At 40.8% G+C, this 14,849-nt stretch overlaps 1 protein-coding gene across 9 annotated transcripts in view; it reads left to right on the plus strand.

Annotated features, from left to right (window-relative positions):
* The first annotated feature begins 2,768 nt into the window (after positions 1-2,768).
* Positions 2,769-14,849, plus strand: part of CYLD (CYLD lysine 63 deubiquitinase) — a 65,248-nt gene continuing 53,167 nt past the window's right edge. Inside the window, exons 1-6 of one of the 9 annotated variants that reach the window (XM_032424096.1) lie at positions 2,867-2,971; positions 3,622-3,702; positions 4,317-4,657; positions 9,875-10,526; positions 11,725-12,027; positions 14,308-14,413. In XM_032424096.1, coding sequence (XP_032279987.1) covers positions 10,023-10,526; positions 11,725-12,027; positions 14,308-14,413 — 913 coding nt within the window. In that variant the 5' untranslated portion in view covers positions 2,867-2,971; positions 3,622-3,702; positions 4,317-4,657; positions 9,875-10,022. The other 8 variants (XM_032424100.1, XM_032424099.1, XM_032424095.1 and 5 more) reach the window with 8 other exon arrangements.

The raw sequence follows: 14,849 nt of genomic DNA on the forward strand, positions 1-14,849 counted from the left end.
GGGTCTAAGAAATGACCGTTACTTGTGCTACTGAGATTTGGTTGGGTCCTGGGTAGGTGTTACTCCAAGTCACAGGTCCCTACCAGGTGACCAGGTTTCCAGCTCTTGGGGGAGAGAGCTCAAATTAATCCAATGGCTTTTTGTTGGGTTCCTGCTGTGTACAACGAGAGCTATGGGAGACAGTTTAGAATCAGTGTTAACTACCTTATTAAAACCCTTCAGTGGGATCCTGCTCTTAAGCTAAAGACCAAAACTTGACTCCCAAGGCCCTACCTGAAGGGCTCTCTTGTGCTCACATTTACTGTGCTCTGCCTCTTTCAGTTCCTTCAATATGTCACGCACAGTCCTGTTCCCTTTGCCGGAAGTGCTCCCTTTCCCCCTTGGCTGCTAGTCGTCTTTCCTATTTCATCTTATAGGTGACTTCCTCAAACAGGCCTTCCCTCAGTGCCCAACCACCTCTTATGTGTGCTCAGCACAGTTCTCCTTCTGGGGCTCACCCTGCCCTCCGTAGTTTAGTAAGTGATCTTGTAGCTAGTCCTTTAAGGTCTGCCCTTCCCTGCCAGAGGGTATGGATGGCATCTCTCTTGGACACCCCTGGGTTTCTTGGTCCCTGCTCGGTAACCCAACCAGGAGTTGTGTGGATCCAGGCCAGGCTGAATGGAACAGGCTGTGAGGTGGTGAAGAAACAGAGGGGATCAAGCAGGGCCTGGAGCCATCTGCAAAGACCCTTGGAAGAGGGTGGACTTTGGTTAGGCCTGAAACAAAGGGAGGATTGGAAAGCAGAGAGGATAGGCATTTCAGTTGGAGAATCTGTTTCAACAGAGCTGGAAAGAGCCCTGACTTGAAATCAGGAGAACCAGGGTCTCAGCTCATCTCCTGGGTGACCTGGGACAAGTTATATTCCCTCTCTGGACCTTAATCTCCTCTCTGTAAAAGGAGAGACTGGCTTAGCAAGGATTGCAAATAATAGCACCATGACACTATTCCCCAATCTTATCCCCTGGCAGACATCTCTTTTCCCTGAGAGCCTGAATACAGTTTTAGAATTGTTTTCAACACAGTGTTCTAGGCAGTCATTACCAATTGATGGGAGATGGTAATTGAGATAAGCCCTGTTTATCGGGCCTGGCTTGGAAGAGTATCTCTTGGATGAAGTCAGGCTTTGACACTGTCTGATTCAAGGAATGGGTCACAGGAGGACTGAGCAAGGCTCTGACAGAAAGCAGCGGGCTCAGCAGCACCAAATACCATCATCAGAAAAGGCTTGAAGACGTCTTCGTCCTGTGGTGGCAAACTGACCTTCGGGGGCCAGTAGAGAACGTAAAGGAGAGAAATATGCCAGGTGAATAAACTAGGGAGTGGTGAGCAGTGTGGCAAACAGGGGAAAGGGAGACTGCCCTGTCTTAAAGGATTCAAACTCTTTCTCTCCCATTCCACTTCCTCTTCTCCTTCCTCCTCCTCACCATATAGGTCAAGCAAGAATAGTCTTCAGGCTGAATTGCTCGCCCAGACAGCCAGACGGTGACCTCTGAGTCCTCCTGACTTTATTGGAGAATCTAGACCTGGGAGGGAACTGTGTCGCCTAAGGCCACACTGTGAGCCAGGCCTGTTGATTTCCATTTTATTGCTTTCTACGGCACTGTGGCTTTGAAGCTTGGGACATAGGATAGGGACGAATGAAAGAGACACAAGAGTGGATTGAGGCTTAGGTTTTCAAAAGATGTCCATTTCATCCTGGGTGCTTATGGGTGGCCTGTTTACTAGTACTGTTAGTAATCACTCATGTGACTTCTTTTATGTACTCACTGGTTTAAACTGCCCAGATCTTCAGAAATGTCACTTTCCACTGGGGAAATTTTCCCTCTCATGATTAAATACACACACCCCTCTTCTTTCCTCAGTATTAATCACCTTCTCCTATAATTGGTACTTAAAATGTCAAAGGAGAAGGAATTAATTAACAGGAGTATCCAGTGCAGCAAGGCATGCTATGCGGCAAGGCTCTGGGACTGATTATAAAAAGCACTTCCTTAAATATTTTGAGCACTTTTGGGAATCAGAAACCTCCCTTCTAATTGAAAGATCCTTAACTACACCCCAAGTCCTGGCTGGTGGCCAGGGGTACAGAGCTGAGTGAAGCAGCGAGTGGAAATCCCGTCTTCGCCACCCTAGGGAGACCTCCCTCCAAACTGGGATAGGTGGCAACAGAGGTTTCGAAACAGCAGAGGTCCCGGGCCGAATCTGAGGGAGGAGAAGAGATTCAACACGACTGAGCTCCTGCTGTGTATCGGGAACTTTACCTACGGTGTTTGGTGTTTCACAACCGTTCTGTAGGACAGGTGATGACTATCTCCATTTTACAGATGAGGATACTGAGGCTTAGCGCGGTCGTGAGATCCTCACGTCACGAGGCTACTAATTGAAAGCGCAAAGGATTCAAACTTAAGTCTGATTCTAAAGCTTTGCTTTTTCATGGAATCCTGAAATCCTATTCCCAGCTCGTGTCACCCCAGCCCCAAACTCCCCGCAGGAGTTTTGACAGCTAAGCCGAGAGCCAGGACCCGGGCCTGGGAGGTGGAGCGGGGAGCAGCACAGCGCCCCGCCCCGGCTCCGGTATCGGCCAATGGTAACGCGGCACCCACAGTCCTCTGTCCAATCAGCCAGAGCTCCCCGCCCACCTCCCCCGCTCCACCTCCCCTCCCCTCCGCTTTCCCTTTGGCTCGACCGAGCTTGACGGAGCGGAAAGTCCCTTCAGCCGGCTCCGGGCCGGCAGCCATTGGAGGAAGGTCTGTTACAGGGATGCCCAATCAGAGCGTGCACAGAAACGCATCTCGGGCTACGATTGGTTAGTGCGGCGGTTGGCCCCTCGCCCCCGCTCTCCCTCTCTCCCCCCGCCGGGCGGCTCGGAGGCGGGGCAGGTGGGGGCGGGCCCAGGTAGCAGGTTCGGCTGCGCCGGGGCCGCGCGTCGGAGGTAAATATTAAGGCGGTGGGTGTGGGGCGCCGGGCCGGAGTGGGACGCGGGCTAGCGACACTGGGGAAGGGGCGCTGCCCCGCCGCCCGAGGTGAGTGAGTGAGCGGGCTACTGAGGCGGCGAGCAGCGGACGGCTGGGTCCCCTCGGGCGTCCCTCCCCGGCCTCGGGGCGCCTCCAGCCGCCGCCGCGGCCGTCGGGCCCTCGCCGCCGGCCCGTTAGTTTCCCTGACCCGGAGCCGGCAAGGCCCGCGGGGGTGCTGAGCCCGCTGACGTCAGCCCGGGCTTCCCCACCCCCGGAGCTTCCCCCCCCGCTCCCCCGCCGCCCGGGCTTCCTGAGAGGGCTCCCGAAACGTGGGAGCGTGGTCGCCGCCGCCGGGACCTCCGGAAGAGAGAGGACTTGGGGTGGGAGCCGCGCAGGAGACCGTCTCCCCCGCCGGCCCCCCCGTTTACAGATGCGGAAACTGAGGCGCGGGCCGCTGGCCGGCTCCCGACGGCCTCCGTTGGCCTCGAGAGCCCTGGGCTGTAGTATCTCCTCTTTCCTAGCCGAGGGGCGTATCGATCGGTCGGTTTGGGGGTGTTTGTGGCTCCTGTCCAGGAAGAGCAGTCGGGGTTCTGGCCTCGTTAATGGCGTGTTCTGCTTTTTCTTTCAGTTTCCCCCTTTCCAGGGTGAGGATGCTCTTCTACAACAACCTGGAGTTCTTTAGTTGAAAGGTGCGCTCTGTCGAAACGAGGTATTCTTTTCCTTCCTTTTGTTTTTCTTTATAATGTTAACGATCTGTGGGGAAATCGGGAAGTCTTGACAGAAGATAGTGTTCCTGAATTTGTTTCTCAGCTGGGTCAGCTGCCCGGTTATTCATGTACTTGGCATCTTTTCTATTCCACCCTGTGGCATTTGCATGTTTTAGGATGGTTGTCATCTTCCAGCCACCAAGCCTTTCAGTCTCTCAGCTCCCACCATCCCTGCCCCCATCCTCTCCCCGGTCTCCCTGGAAAGTTGGATCCTTAGCTCAGCTAAGGAGCATTCCTTACCTTGCTTTTGAATTCGGGCTAATAGAGATCTTAATAAGATTGTTCTTTTTGCAGTCATTGGCTCCCGGAGAAAAACCCAGGCCTTGAGGGAGGGTGTTCATTCAAGTGTTGGTTTTCTGCACACCCCCTCACGCCCCAAGTAGACTGAATGGCCCTGAGGATTAGGCTGCCAATTCCCCACTGGGTAGTGGGTGGATTTGAACTAGAACAGTATTAGGAGAAAATGATTTGCTGGGAATTCTTGTGGAAGTTCGCGTACTGTGAATGTTGATATCACCCAGAACATTCTCTAATGTTCTGCTGCAACATGTTATAGTATTCCTGTGAAGAAGCCTTCCTGTGGATGGTAACTTTTGTGAAGAGCTGATAAAACCAGGGCACTATTACGTAAAACAAACATTCAGCAGCAGTGATTTCTCATGGTCTGGCATGCCTGAACTGTGATTTTGCTTGACTTACGGAAGTCCTTATCATAAGAAGAGAGAAAGGATTAATTATCCTATTCATCAAAAGATGAGTATTTTGTTCCTGATTTCCACACATTCTTCTTAAATTTGTCAAGGTATTTTCATTGGTTACACAGAATTTATGGGCATCACACATGATGTGAAGATCTAGGAAACCAGTTTCAAATGAACCTCAAAACAACTTGTTTTGGTAATTGTGAAATTTGTCTTGTTTCTTCTCCTATGTGTAACAATGCAGTGGTGGTAAACATTAACCATGACTTCATTTATTCTGAGAAGTAGTATATATATATATATTTTTTTTTCCTTTTTAACCTGGAAGATATGCTTTTAATCACTTAAACAATTAGGATGAGGAAATGGAATTTTGGCTTTCACTTTTATCACCTGAGTTAACCAAATCATTCATTCATTTCACACGTACTGAATGCCCTTACATGTCAGACAGTGGTTTGGCACTGGAAATACAAAGATGAAGGACTTGAGGGGTTCCCAGTTTGGAAGTGTAGTGGCTGGGCTTAACTCTACGGAGACTTTGGGGTTCCTTGTTCTTCCGCCGTGAATATACATGCAGATGCAGGAGCCAGACTCTTTTTTAACTTTATAAATCCCGCTTGTTTTAGGGACGGAATACTTGTGCGCTTGGGACACAGTTATGTGAGGAAGGATAAAGCTGACTCTCTTTTCTGGTCATGGAATCTGTTTTTCTGTTTTTAGCTGTTTAGTGGTATAACAACTTGTTCTTTTAGTGAGAGAGATTCTTCCTTAAAATGGTGATTATTCTAGCCATCTAGAAGCTTTTGGAAAAAGTCCTGTGTGTCTTCTTTCTTTGGTATTCATGCTGACCTCCCTGTCTCTTTGCCGCCTTTATAATTAGGGGCAGAATTTTAGTCTTGTAAGTTTTATTCTGATTTAGATAGTCTCGTGTGGTTTTTAGTACAAGTTGGGATATTTGAGAAGATGCAAAAACGTTCTTGAATTAGACCTATCTTTGTTTTCTCTAGTGAGGTTCTATGAGCAGTATAACCTGATAGCCTGAGAATTAAAAAGACATTGTATTTTCTAGACAACCATTGTCAATTGTATGTAGCTAATGCTGTTCATGTGTACTGTATATTATCTTTTAGAATGTGGTAATTCTGACCTTTAATATTTTTGTATAAAACATATTTCTTGACCCATCTTTTCATTGCATTGATAGGAAACTGATAAATATTTGTGTCTTTCAACCTTCATCTTGGTTTAATGGCTTTATTTTAATACAGTTAAACTCTGATTTGTTCAGAATCCAGACCCTCAACAAGCTCAGATAACCAGATGTATTTTCAAGTCTTTGTGACCCTGAACCATTCCCTCATCTCGAATGTCGTCAAAGGAAAGGCCTTTTCTGTTCAGTATGGTTTAGGGTTAAATATATCATTGCATTCCACCTCTTTGGTAATTTTCATTCAGTACTTAGAGTAATGATCAGGATATTCATAATCACTCAATTTTCCAGCCTGAAATAAGTGCAGAGGCATTTAGATGAATCATGTGTGATATATTTACACTCAAAGTGAAGTATACTATTAGAGGCAATTTTAAACCAATTAGACCTGAAAGGTAGTAAGAGAACATAAAGTAGGGCGGTTATCATATCTTAAATCTGCCGTACTTCTCAGCATCTAACACTGTGCTGAGTGCACAAAAATACTAAACAAACTAACAAACCTTGACTGATAAAGAACTCATTGACAATGTCATTTAAATCTTTCCCATATCGTCTTTAGTTTTTATTGCTTGGGGTTCTTAAGACTTAATCTAACTGTTGTGCATATCCCAGTGAAAGAAGAACGTTGTCATTCTATTCATTTCTACAGAGGAGGGAAGTCTCTTTATTAACCTATTTCTGCTGTAATGGCAGTATATTGAGATATTCACGGCCATTAAATTTATTATCTTGTATAGCTCTGGAGTCGTAAAGTTCCCCATTCACCTTTCTCGAACTATCAGTTGCAGTGATGAGAATCAGTGTTTAATACGGTAATTCCAAACTTATTCTTTCTTAATGTGTGCTTTCTAAAAGAGGAAAGGCCACAGTCTTTTTATTTTTGGATAATGCTTTTTAAATGTTTTATAAACTTTTGCTCTGGTTCTTCTAGTGGTCTAACACGACCCCTGCTTTTATTGATGTGAAGCTCACTCCCACTTGTGCTAACGCAGGTCCGAGCAAAGCTGCTCCTGTGTGTTTACTGTAAACTGTGGTTCTTAATAATGATTGTTAAGTTGCCTTCCACCTTTTTTATAATCCAAAGGAATTATATTAAATTTTACTGTGGACTGTCTCTTAAATGATTAGCAAATAACACTTCTGTAATCAAATTCATTTAAAATAGTGTCCTAATGCATTACATACAGTAATTTAGTTTTGTCTTGGTAATATTTCATTATCCACTGGTGGGCTTTGTTTTAAATCATGACATGACTTGTTAAGCTGGGGAACCAATGGAGTAGAAATCATGGGCATATAATATTAAGATTTAAGGATGTTCTTAATATTTGAAGGTGTAATTTTTAGGAATTTTATTTTTTTTTTTATTTTTTTTATTTTTATTTTTTAAAGATTTTATTTATTTATTTGACAGAGAGAGAGATAGCGAGAGCAGGAACACAAGCAGGGGGAGTGGGAGAGGGAGAAGCAGGCTTCCCACCGAGCAGGGAGCCCGATGTGGGACTCGATCCCAGGACCCTGGGATCATGACCTGAGCCGAAGGCAGACGTTTAACGACTGAGCCACCCAGGCGCCCCATTAGGAATTTTAAAAAGTAATTTCTTTTCTAAATAGAGTTACCATACTTGAAAAGCAATTTTTGGCCAAAAATATTTAAATACATTTAGAAAGAGAACAAAGCAGCTCCGTTTTTTAGAAATTGCTTTGTGACCATCTCCACCTCCTGGGAGTAACCCAAACAAGTCCATGCGGTAAAACTTCTGCACTTCACTCCTAAAAGGCTGTTCAGAGTTTATGTATACCTCTTTAGTTATTGTTGTGTTTTTTTTTTTTTTTTTAAACACACAAACATATTTCATCCCCTGGCTTCTCAGAACTGATCAGAAGCCGTAAGTAAGGTGGAAAGCAACAAGGCCATAAAATGAGTCAAATGCACCCTGGAGGAAACCACAGAAAATGGCTGATTGCAAGGGAAAATCAGGGACTGTAAATCTGTAGAAAGCAGACACAGGAACTCAGAAAGCATAACGTCAAGCCTTTTAACAAAGTCACAAACATCTTTGCGTTTTGAGAATCACATGAGAGCTTATATTCATATTGATAATTCGATGATTCAGAAAATAGTATTTCCTTGTTGACATTTGAGAAGAATTTTAGTCAGAAATAACACATACTTCATTTTGGTACTTTAAAGGAGTAGAGCCAATTTAAGGGTTTAGGTCTCTGTCTGGGTAGCCTTCATGAGGGATTTTGTTTATAATGGTGCCAAGATAGGGGTTTCCACAGGTGTCTTATGTAAGTGGCAAATATAAACTGATTCTCTTCCTGCTGAAGTAGACAGTGCCCTCAAGTGGAATTAAGACAAACACATTATAAAGAAAGGAAAAAAAAGAGAGAGAAAATCACTTTACACCAGCTCTGCCCCTGCCTTTACTGAATGTTGCACAGATATTTCAATAATGTTGGTTTAAAGGGATGCCAAACTTTTTATCCTGTCTCGGGTAACTTACATGTCTCATTCTGGGTTGTAGAGGGACAGACCTTTAACAAAAACTCGACCAATTCTAGAGTACTTCATTATCTAATGATGCATTCCATGTGTAGATTTGCCAGATTATTTAATCATTACGTTAAATTATTAAACTTAAAATTTGGTTCTTTAGTTTTAGAAGTACTTATTTCTAAATTCCAAGAATAAAATAGACAAATATGATAGTGCTCTCAACTGCTGCTGTGAAATGGAATGGAAATGGATACCTCTACCTCAAAGAAGGATGGAAGGGCTCCTGGGTGGCTCAGTTGGTTAAGCGTCCGACTTTTGATTTCAGCTCAGGTCGTGATCCCAGGGTCCTGGGATCGAGCCCCACGTCAGACTCTCTGCTCAGTGGGAAGCCTGCTTCACCCTCTCCCACTCCCCCTGCTTGTGTTCCCTCTCTCACTGTCCCTCTCTCTCTCTGTCAAAATAAATAAATAAAATCTTTTAATAATAAAAAAAATAGCCTTCTCAACCCTACTTTAAATGATGGTTAAAAACGATACAATTTCATCAAATCAAAATAAGATTTAGTTCATTATCTTAATAATTATCTGACTGAAAAAAAAGTTCTTATGTATTTTCTGTCACATGAGTGTGGCCATTTGGTTTCTAAATACAGTTACTTATTCCATCCTTCTTTTTGGGGAGGGGGGCAGGGAGGGGCACAGGGAGAGGGAAAGAGAGAGAGAATCTTAAGCAGGCTCCATGCCTAGCGCAGAGCCCAATGCAGGGCTCGACGACTGAGCCACCCAGGCGCCCCGAGAAGGCTATTTTAATTGTGAAAGATTAGTATTGTAAAAATTTTAGGTGAAAATTTGAAACTGAAAAAGAAATAATCTTTTTGTATTCGTTTCTAGGATAACATAGTTAAAATTGTGGTATAAAAATTTTTGTATTTGTTACTGTATTAAAGTTATATTCTTTGTTACGTAGTCCAAGTTTTAGTGGCTACAAAATTGATTTTTAAAGACCTCTTTACTATAATCAGATTTATATTATCTGAGATTTTGAGAAATTAGATGATGGCTCTGATTAATATGATTAACATTTGCCTAAGGACAAAATGTACATGATGAAGGAGATGAAACTGGATCAGAGAGCAAATAAATGATCCATTATCAAAATATGGAACACAGATAAATGAATCGTGGTTAAAGTTTCAGAATATGATTGATCATTTTTTTTTTTTTATAAAGGATGTTTATCATAATAATTATGGTGGGTAACTTTTTACTTAAATGGTGTGTACAGAAATAACAGCCTTTTTGATTTATGTGTGTTTTGCCAAAAAGAGCAACTTATTCATTTAAGTTAGGCAGGATCTGTTAAAAATGCTACTTTTTAAAGTTAAAAATATATATATATTTAAAAATGTATATAATGTTATCTGTTACTCGAATTTAGTTTCGTAAATTTCATTGCCTTGGAAACAAACATTATTGTATTGTCTTTGAAGACACTTTACAATTGGATCTCCTTAATTAAAGATGCAAAATTACGGTAGATACAAGTAATGTATGTCTTTTAACCTTTCTAGGTACTTTTGGAAGTTTCATTTATGTGTGTGTTTTTACTAATCGAATGAGATCTTAAGAAATCTTTAATCTTAATTTTAGCTCATGTAGAATAAAGTGTAAAGTTTCTTTTTGCTTGTCCTCCAGGCATTTTGCTTTGCTGTCTTTTTACAGCATGGACACCAAATTGCTAAAAACGTGCTTTGGGACTGCCAGTGAATTTATCTTTTGCGGTTTTACTACAAACTTAGTAGTTCCCTTTTTTTTGAGTTAATGTTTTGGAGTTAATGTCACAATGAGTTCAGGCTTATGGAGCCAAGAAAAAGTTACTTCACCCTACTGGGAAGAGCGGATTTTTTATTTGCTTCTTCAAGAATGCAGTGTTACAGACAAACAAACACAAAAGCTCCTTAAAGTACCAAAGGGGAGTATAGGACAGTATATCCAAGATCGTTCTGTGGGGCACTCGAGGATTCCTTCTGCAAAAGGCAAGAAAAATCAGATTGGATTAAAAATTTTAGAGCAACCACACGCAGTTCTCTTTGTTGATGAAAAGGATGTTGTAGAAATAAATGAAAAGTTCACAGAGTTGCTTTTGGCAATTACCAATTGTGAAGAGAGGTTCAGCCTGTTTAAGAACAGAAACAGACTAAGTAAAGGCCTCCAGATAGATGTGGGCTGCCATGTGAAAGTACAGCTGAGATCTGGGGAAGAAAAATTTCCTGGAGTTGTGCGCTTCAGAGGACCCTTATTAGCAGAGAGGACAGTGTCGGGAATATTCTTTGGAGTAGAATTACTGGTAAGTTTGATAAACTGTTTTAGTGGGCTGTGTGTGTGTGTTTCTGTGTATATTTGTATGCCCACATGTATTTTTTTTCCCCTTTAAATATAACAAAAAAGTTTTTCCAGAAATCTTCTGTAATTTTTAATATTCATAATTCTTAGGATTTACTTTCTAATGATAAATTGAGATGATGCAAAGACGATACATTGAAAACTTTTTAATAAACAACCTACTATGGTAGGAAATACACATAGATCGTGTAATTATTCAAGGCTTTCAAATCTTAGAAATTTTAACATTGTCTATTTTAAAAATGGGGAACTTTACCAGTTATAACTGAATTACTCACCTCACAAATTGTTAATTATCTTGTGACGTTAGCATCTGTAGGTTTCTCAGTTTTTCTTAGTGTGTGGTATTAAGTAATGTAATGTAGCTCTAAGATTTTAGAAAATAAGGTGCAGCGATTTAAACGTGCTTTTGGTCGTCCCTCATAATATATGTGAAAATTGTCTTGGAATTTGTTTCTACTAAAGAGAGAACCAAGAACTCTGTGATACATTTCCAAAATTAATATTAATTCTCAAGAACTTAAATGTCAGTTACATTTTTACATTCTTGCATATAGGATTTCATGCCTTATTTAGTGATTAAAGTTTTTAAAGCAGTGATTGTAAAACAGTTGGAGATTTGAATCCCAGTTATGCTATTTACTAGCCGGGTTGCCAGCTTACTTAACCAAGCCACTTCCCTAAATCTGCTTCCTCATCTGTAAAATAGTGAAACCAGTACATACCTTGAAGTGTTTTTGTGATAGGCTGATTCAAGAGTTACCGGGGTGGCTGGCCTATAGTAAGTACTCAGTAAATGGAGCTAATGTTACCGTTATTTTAAAGTGAATTTTTCTTTTTACGGCAAAATTATTGTTCAAATCACAGTGTAGGATCTGGCCAGGCTCTCTCACAGTGGAATTATGATTTTAAATTAATTAATTAATTAATTGTATTTCAGCATCACATACAGCTTCTTTATTCTTTTTTAGACACTTGAAATTCAGTAGCAGCTGCTAATAATAATATTTTTTGTATGTGTCATTTAGAATTTTCCCAGTGATTTCCCTGAAATCCCCAGAGTGGATCTTTTTTCTTCTGGATCATCTTTCTCCATCTCTTTATCTATCAATCATTTTTTTTCCCTCTCATTTGAAAACTAGGAAGAAGGTCGTGGCCAAGGTTTCACTGATGGGATATATCAAGGGAAACAGCTTTTTCAGTGTGATGAAGACTGTGGAGTGTTTGTTGCGTTGGACAAGCTAGAAATCCTAGAAGATGATGACAATGGATTGGAAAGTGATTTTGCAGGTCCAGGGGACACAATGCAGATGGAACTTCCCCCTCTGGAAATAAACTCCAGAGTTTCTTTGAAGCTTGGAGAAACTATAGAGTCTGGCACAGTTATATTCTGTGATGTCTTGCCAGGAAAAGAAAGCTTAGGATATTTTGTTGGTGTGGACATGGTAAGAAACTTTTGGAGTATATTATCTTTATGGGTATATCTATTTTATGACCAATTTTAGGTATAAATTAAGCACCTTGAATATTTAAAATGGACTAATTTGGAGTAACTTAAAAACATCTTCTAATTTATCTTTGGTAAAGGAACATTGGTATGGGACAGGAGTCTAGATATAGAGTTACACTTACTCTTTTTTCCAATTTGAATAAACTGGAATAATGTTTCAGTCCTTAAATTTGCTCTATGATAGCTGACCAATAAACAGAAAAAAAAAAAAACAAAAAACCCCACCCAAGTGTGTTATCTGAGGTCTTATTTTTCTTTATCTTGCAAAGGTTGTTCTTTTCCCCCCTAATCTGTGATTCTCTTTTTATGGTATTTTGCAAAATCTTATTGGCTGATCTTATTTTAATGAGTAGTGTAAACATCATTTATGGAAAATACGTGCGTAGAGGAAGAGCACATTGCTTTAGAGGAAAAGATGATTAGAGTATCTCCTTATTTCTTTTCATTGTGGTTAAATATATGTAACATAAAATTTACCATTTTAACCATTTTTAAGCTTATAGTTGCATGGCATTTAATTTCATTCACACTGTTGTGCAACCATCACCCCTATCTCCAGAGCTTTTCATCATCCCAGACTGGAACAATGTCCACATTAAATGCTAACTCCCATGACTCCTCTCAGCTAGTATTCTGCTGGTAGCCAGCATTCCACTTTCTGTCTCTGTGAATTTACCTTTTCTAGGTACCTCATGTAAGTGGAATCCTACAGTATTTGTCCTTTTGTTCATTGTTTTGTGTCATTTTTAATGTTATCTTGCAATCATATTTGTTCATAACGGAAACATAATATGACAAGTTGAATGTTACCTGTGGGCATTAAGAGAGGGAGAAGAAAGAGCCTGAGAACATTTTTATTACAGATTGGCACTATGGACAAGAATTTGTTAGGTAGAAAGAAGTAACTCATACAGAATTATTAAACACTAGAATGAGTTAGGAGAGACCATGACTAATAGACTCTTGTCTCATGATGGGTTTAGTGATTATTTTTATCTACTCAGGCATACTTTTTGGGAGGGTATGAATGCTCTAGCATCAGTTTATCTTGTGCTTGGAAATTCTAGGAAATTCTATTTGATACCCTTTAGTTCGACAAACATTACTATGTTGTTTAGACAAACATTTACTGAACATTTGCCCTGTGAAAAGTTAGAGACTTAGGACCACACTATCCTGTGTGGGTCCCTCAGGATAGCTAATGATAAAGCACACCTTTAATATTTACTTAGAGGAGAGATTGTGAGCTGGGTGGAGGGAGGGTTGGAGAAAAGAAGGCCATTGGTCATTGGGGTTAGTTTCTCTTGCTTCGGGCATCTGGGCCTCATACTTGGTAAAAGCCCTGTAGGCCTTCCCCCTTCTTAGATGGCAGTCCTGAGGATCATCTTGTTTACTCGGGGCAGGCTGCCTAGAGCTTTGCCCCACCAGCTTCTCCCCTGCCTCTGTCTATCCTTCAGTTGGCCTGTGCAAGTGTACATTCCAAACCCCTCTGGTGTGCTCTTTGAAAAGAAAGTTCTGGCAAATGCAGTATTCTTCATCTACTTCTGTTTCTGATGACAGCATGTTGTACACATTGGTGTTCAGGGCAGTTGTCTGACTGGCCCATCTCTTAATCTAGCTCGGTGAACAGCACTGTACTACGTGGTGTTACATTGGAATATAAAAGAATTGAATGTAAAAATCTATTTCAGAGGGAATTCTTGCATATCCCTACAATGTCAAAAGAAAAATAAAAAATTGATTTTCTATGTATAGAACGGCATACAGGGGTTCAAATGGAATACTTAAGTGCTCAGGGAGTGTAGGAGTGATTAGAACAAGCTAGGCTTAATTGGGGGCAGATTTCTGGGTGAAACAATGTGTTATTAATAAGTCTTCCTATGCAAATGGGTGTTACCGTGTAGACTAGCATCTGTTGTCCAGTAAAGCATGACCAATACTTTCAATTTCTTGCTCATCTATGAGCTTACTATAACTTGATTATTCTTGGATCTCATTTTTACCAAAACAAAAACAAAAACCAAATAAACACAAACAAACCAAAAACTATTACTGTGGCAATTATTTCTGGTACATTCTTTTCTCTTTTAGGAAAAATAGTTAAAATTGGCCAGTGTAAAATCTTTTGGAAGATCATTTTCTGGAAAATAGAGATTTTCATACTCATGTTTTATTGAGAAGGGTTTACAACTTTATTCTATTACTTAATTTCTAGGATAATCCTATTGGGAATTGGGATGGCAGATTTGATGGAGTGCAGCTTTGTAGTTTTGCAAGTGTTGAAAGTACAATTCTCTTGCACATCAATGATATCATCCCAGGTATGTTTTCTTTGTGTTTTGTATATTATATATTTTATATAAATATAAGGCAGAGTTTCTAAGCTGTATTTTGTTTTGAGGATGTAAATATAAACTTCAAGATGCACTTTTGGAACTTGACTTTTTATATTATGGAATTGTTATTAAATAGAATATCCTTTCTTACCCCCAAATGAAGACAACACTTAACAGATTTTTATTCCAAAAGTCGGTGAGTGTGGCTTGGCATTTATACATTATCATTAACTTTTCATCGCCTGGTTATTCTAAGTGGGAGGAAAAAGCCCTTTCTGATCATTAGAAGGGTCAGATAATACAAGTGAGAAGCTGGTTTTGAACTAGAAGGCTTTAAGCAGAAGTTGGCCATGTAATGTGATCTGATCTACTGTGGAGAGGATTCTTGCTGGATGCCCTATGAGATTTCTCCCAGTTTTGA

The sequence above is a fragment of the Phoca vitulina genome, unplaced genomic scaffold (assembly GCF_004348235.1).
Source record: "Phoca vitulina isolate PV1807 unplaced genomic scaffold, GSC_HSeal_1.0 scaffold30, whole genome shotgun sequence".
In the NCBI taxonomy this organism is placed as follows: Eukaryota; Metazoa; Chordata; class Mammalia; order Carnivora; family Phocidae; genus Phoca; species Phoca vitulina.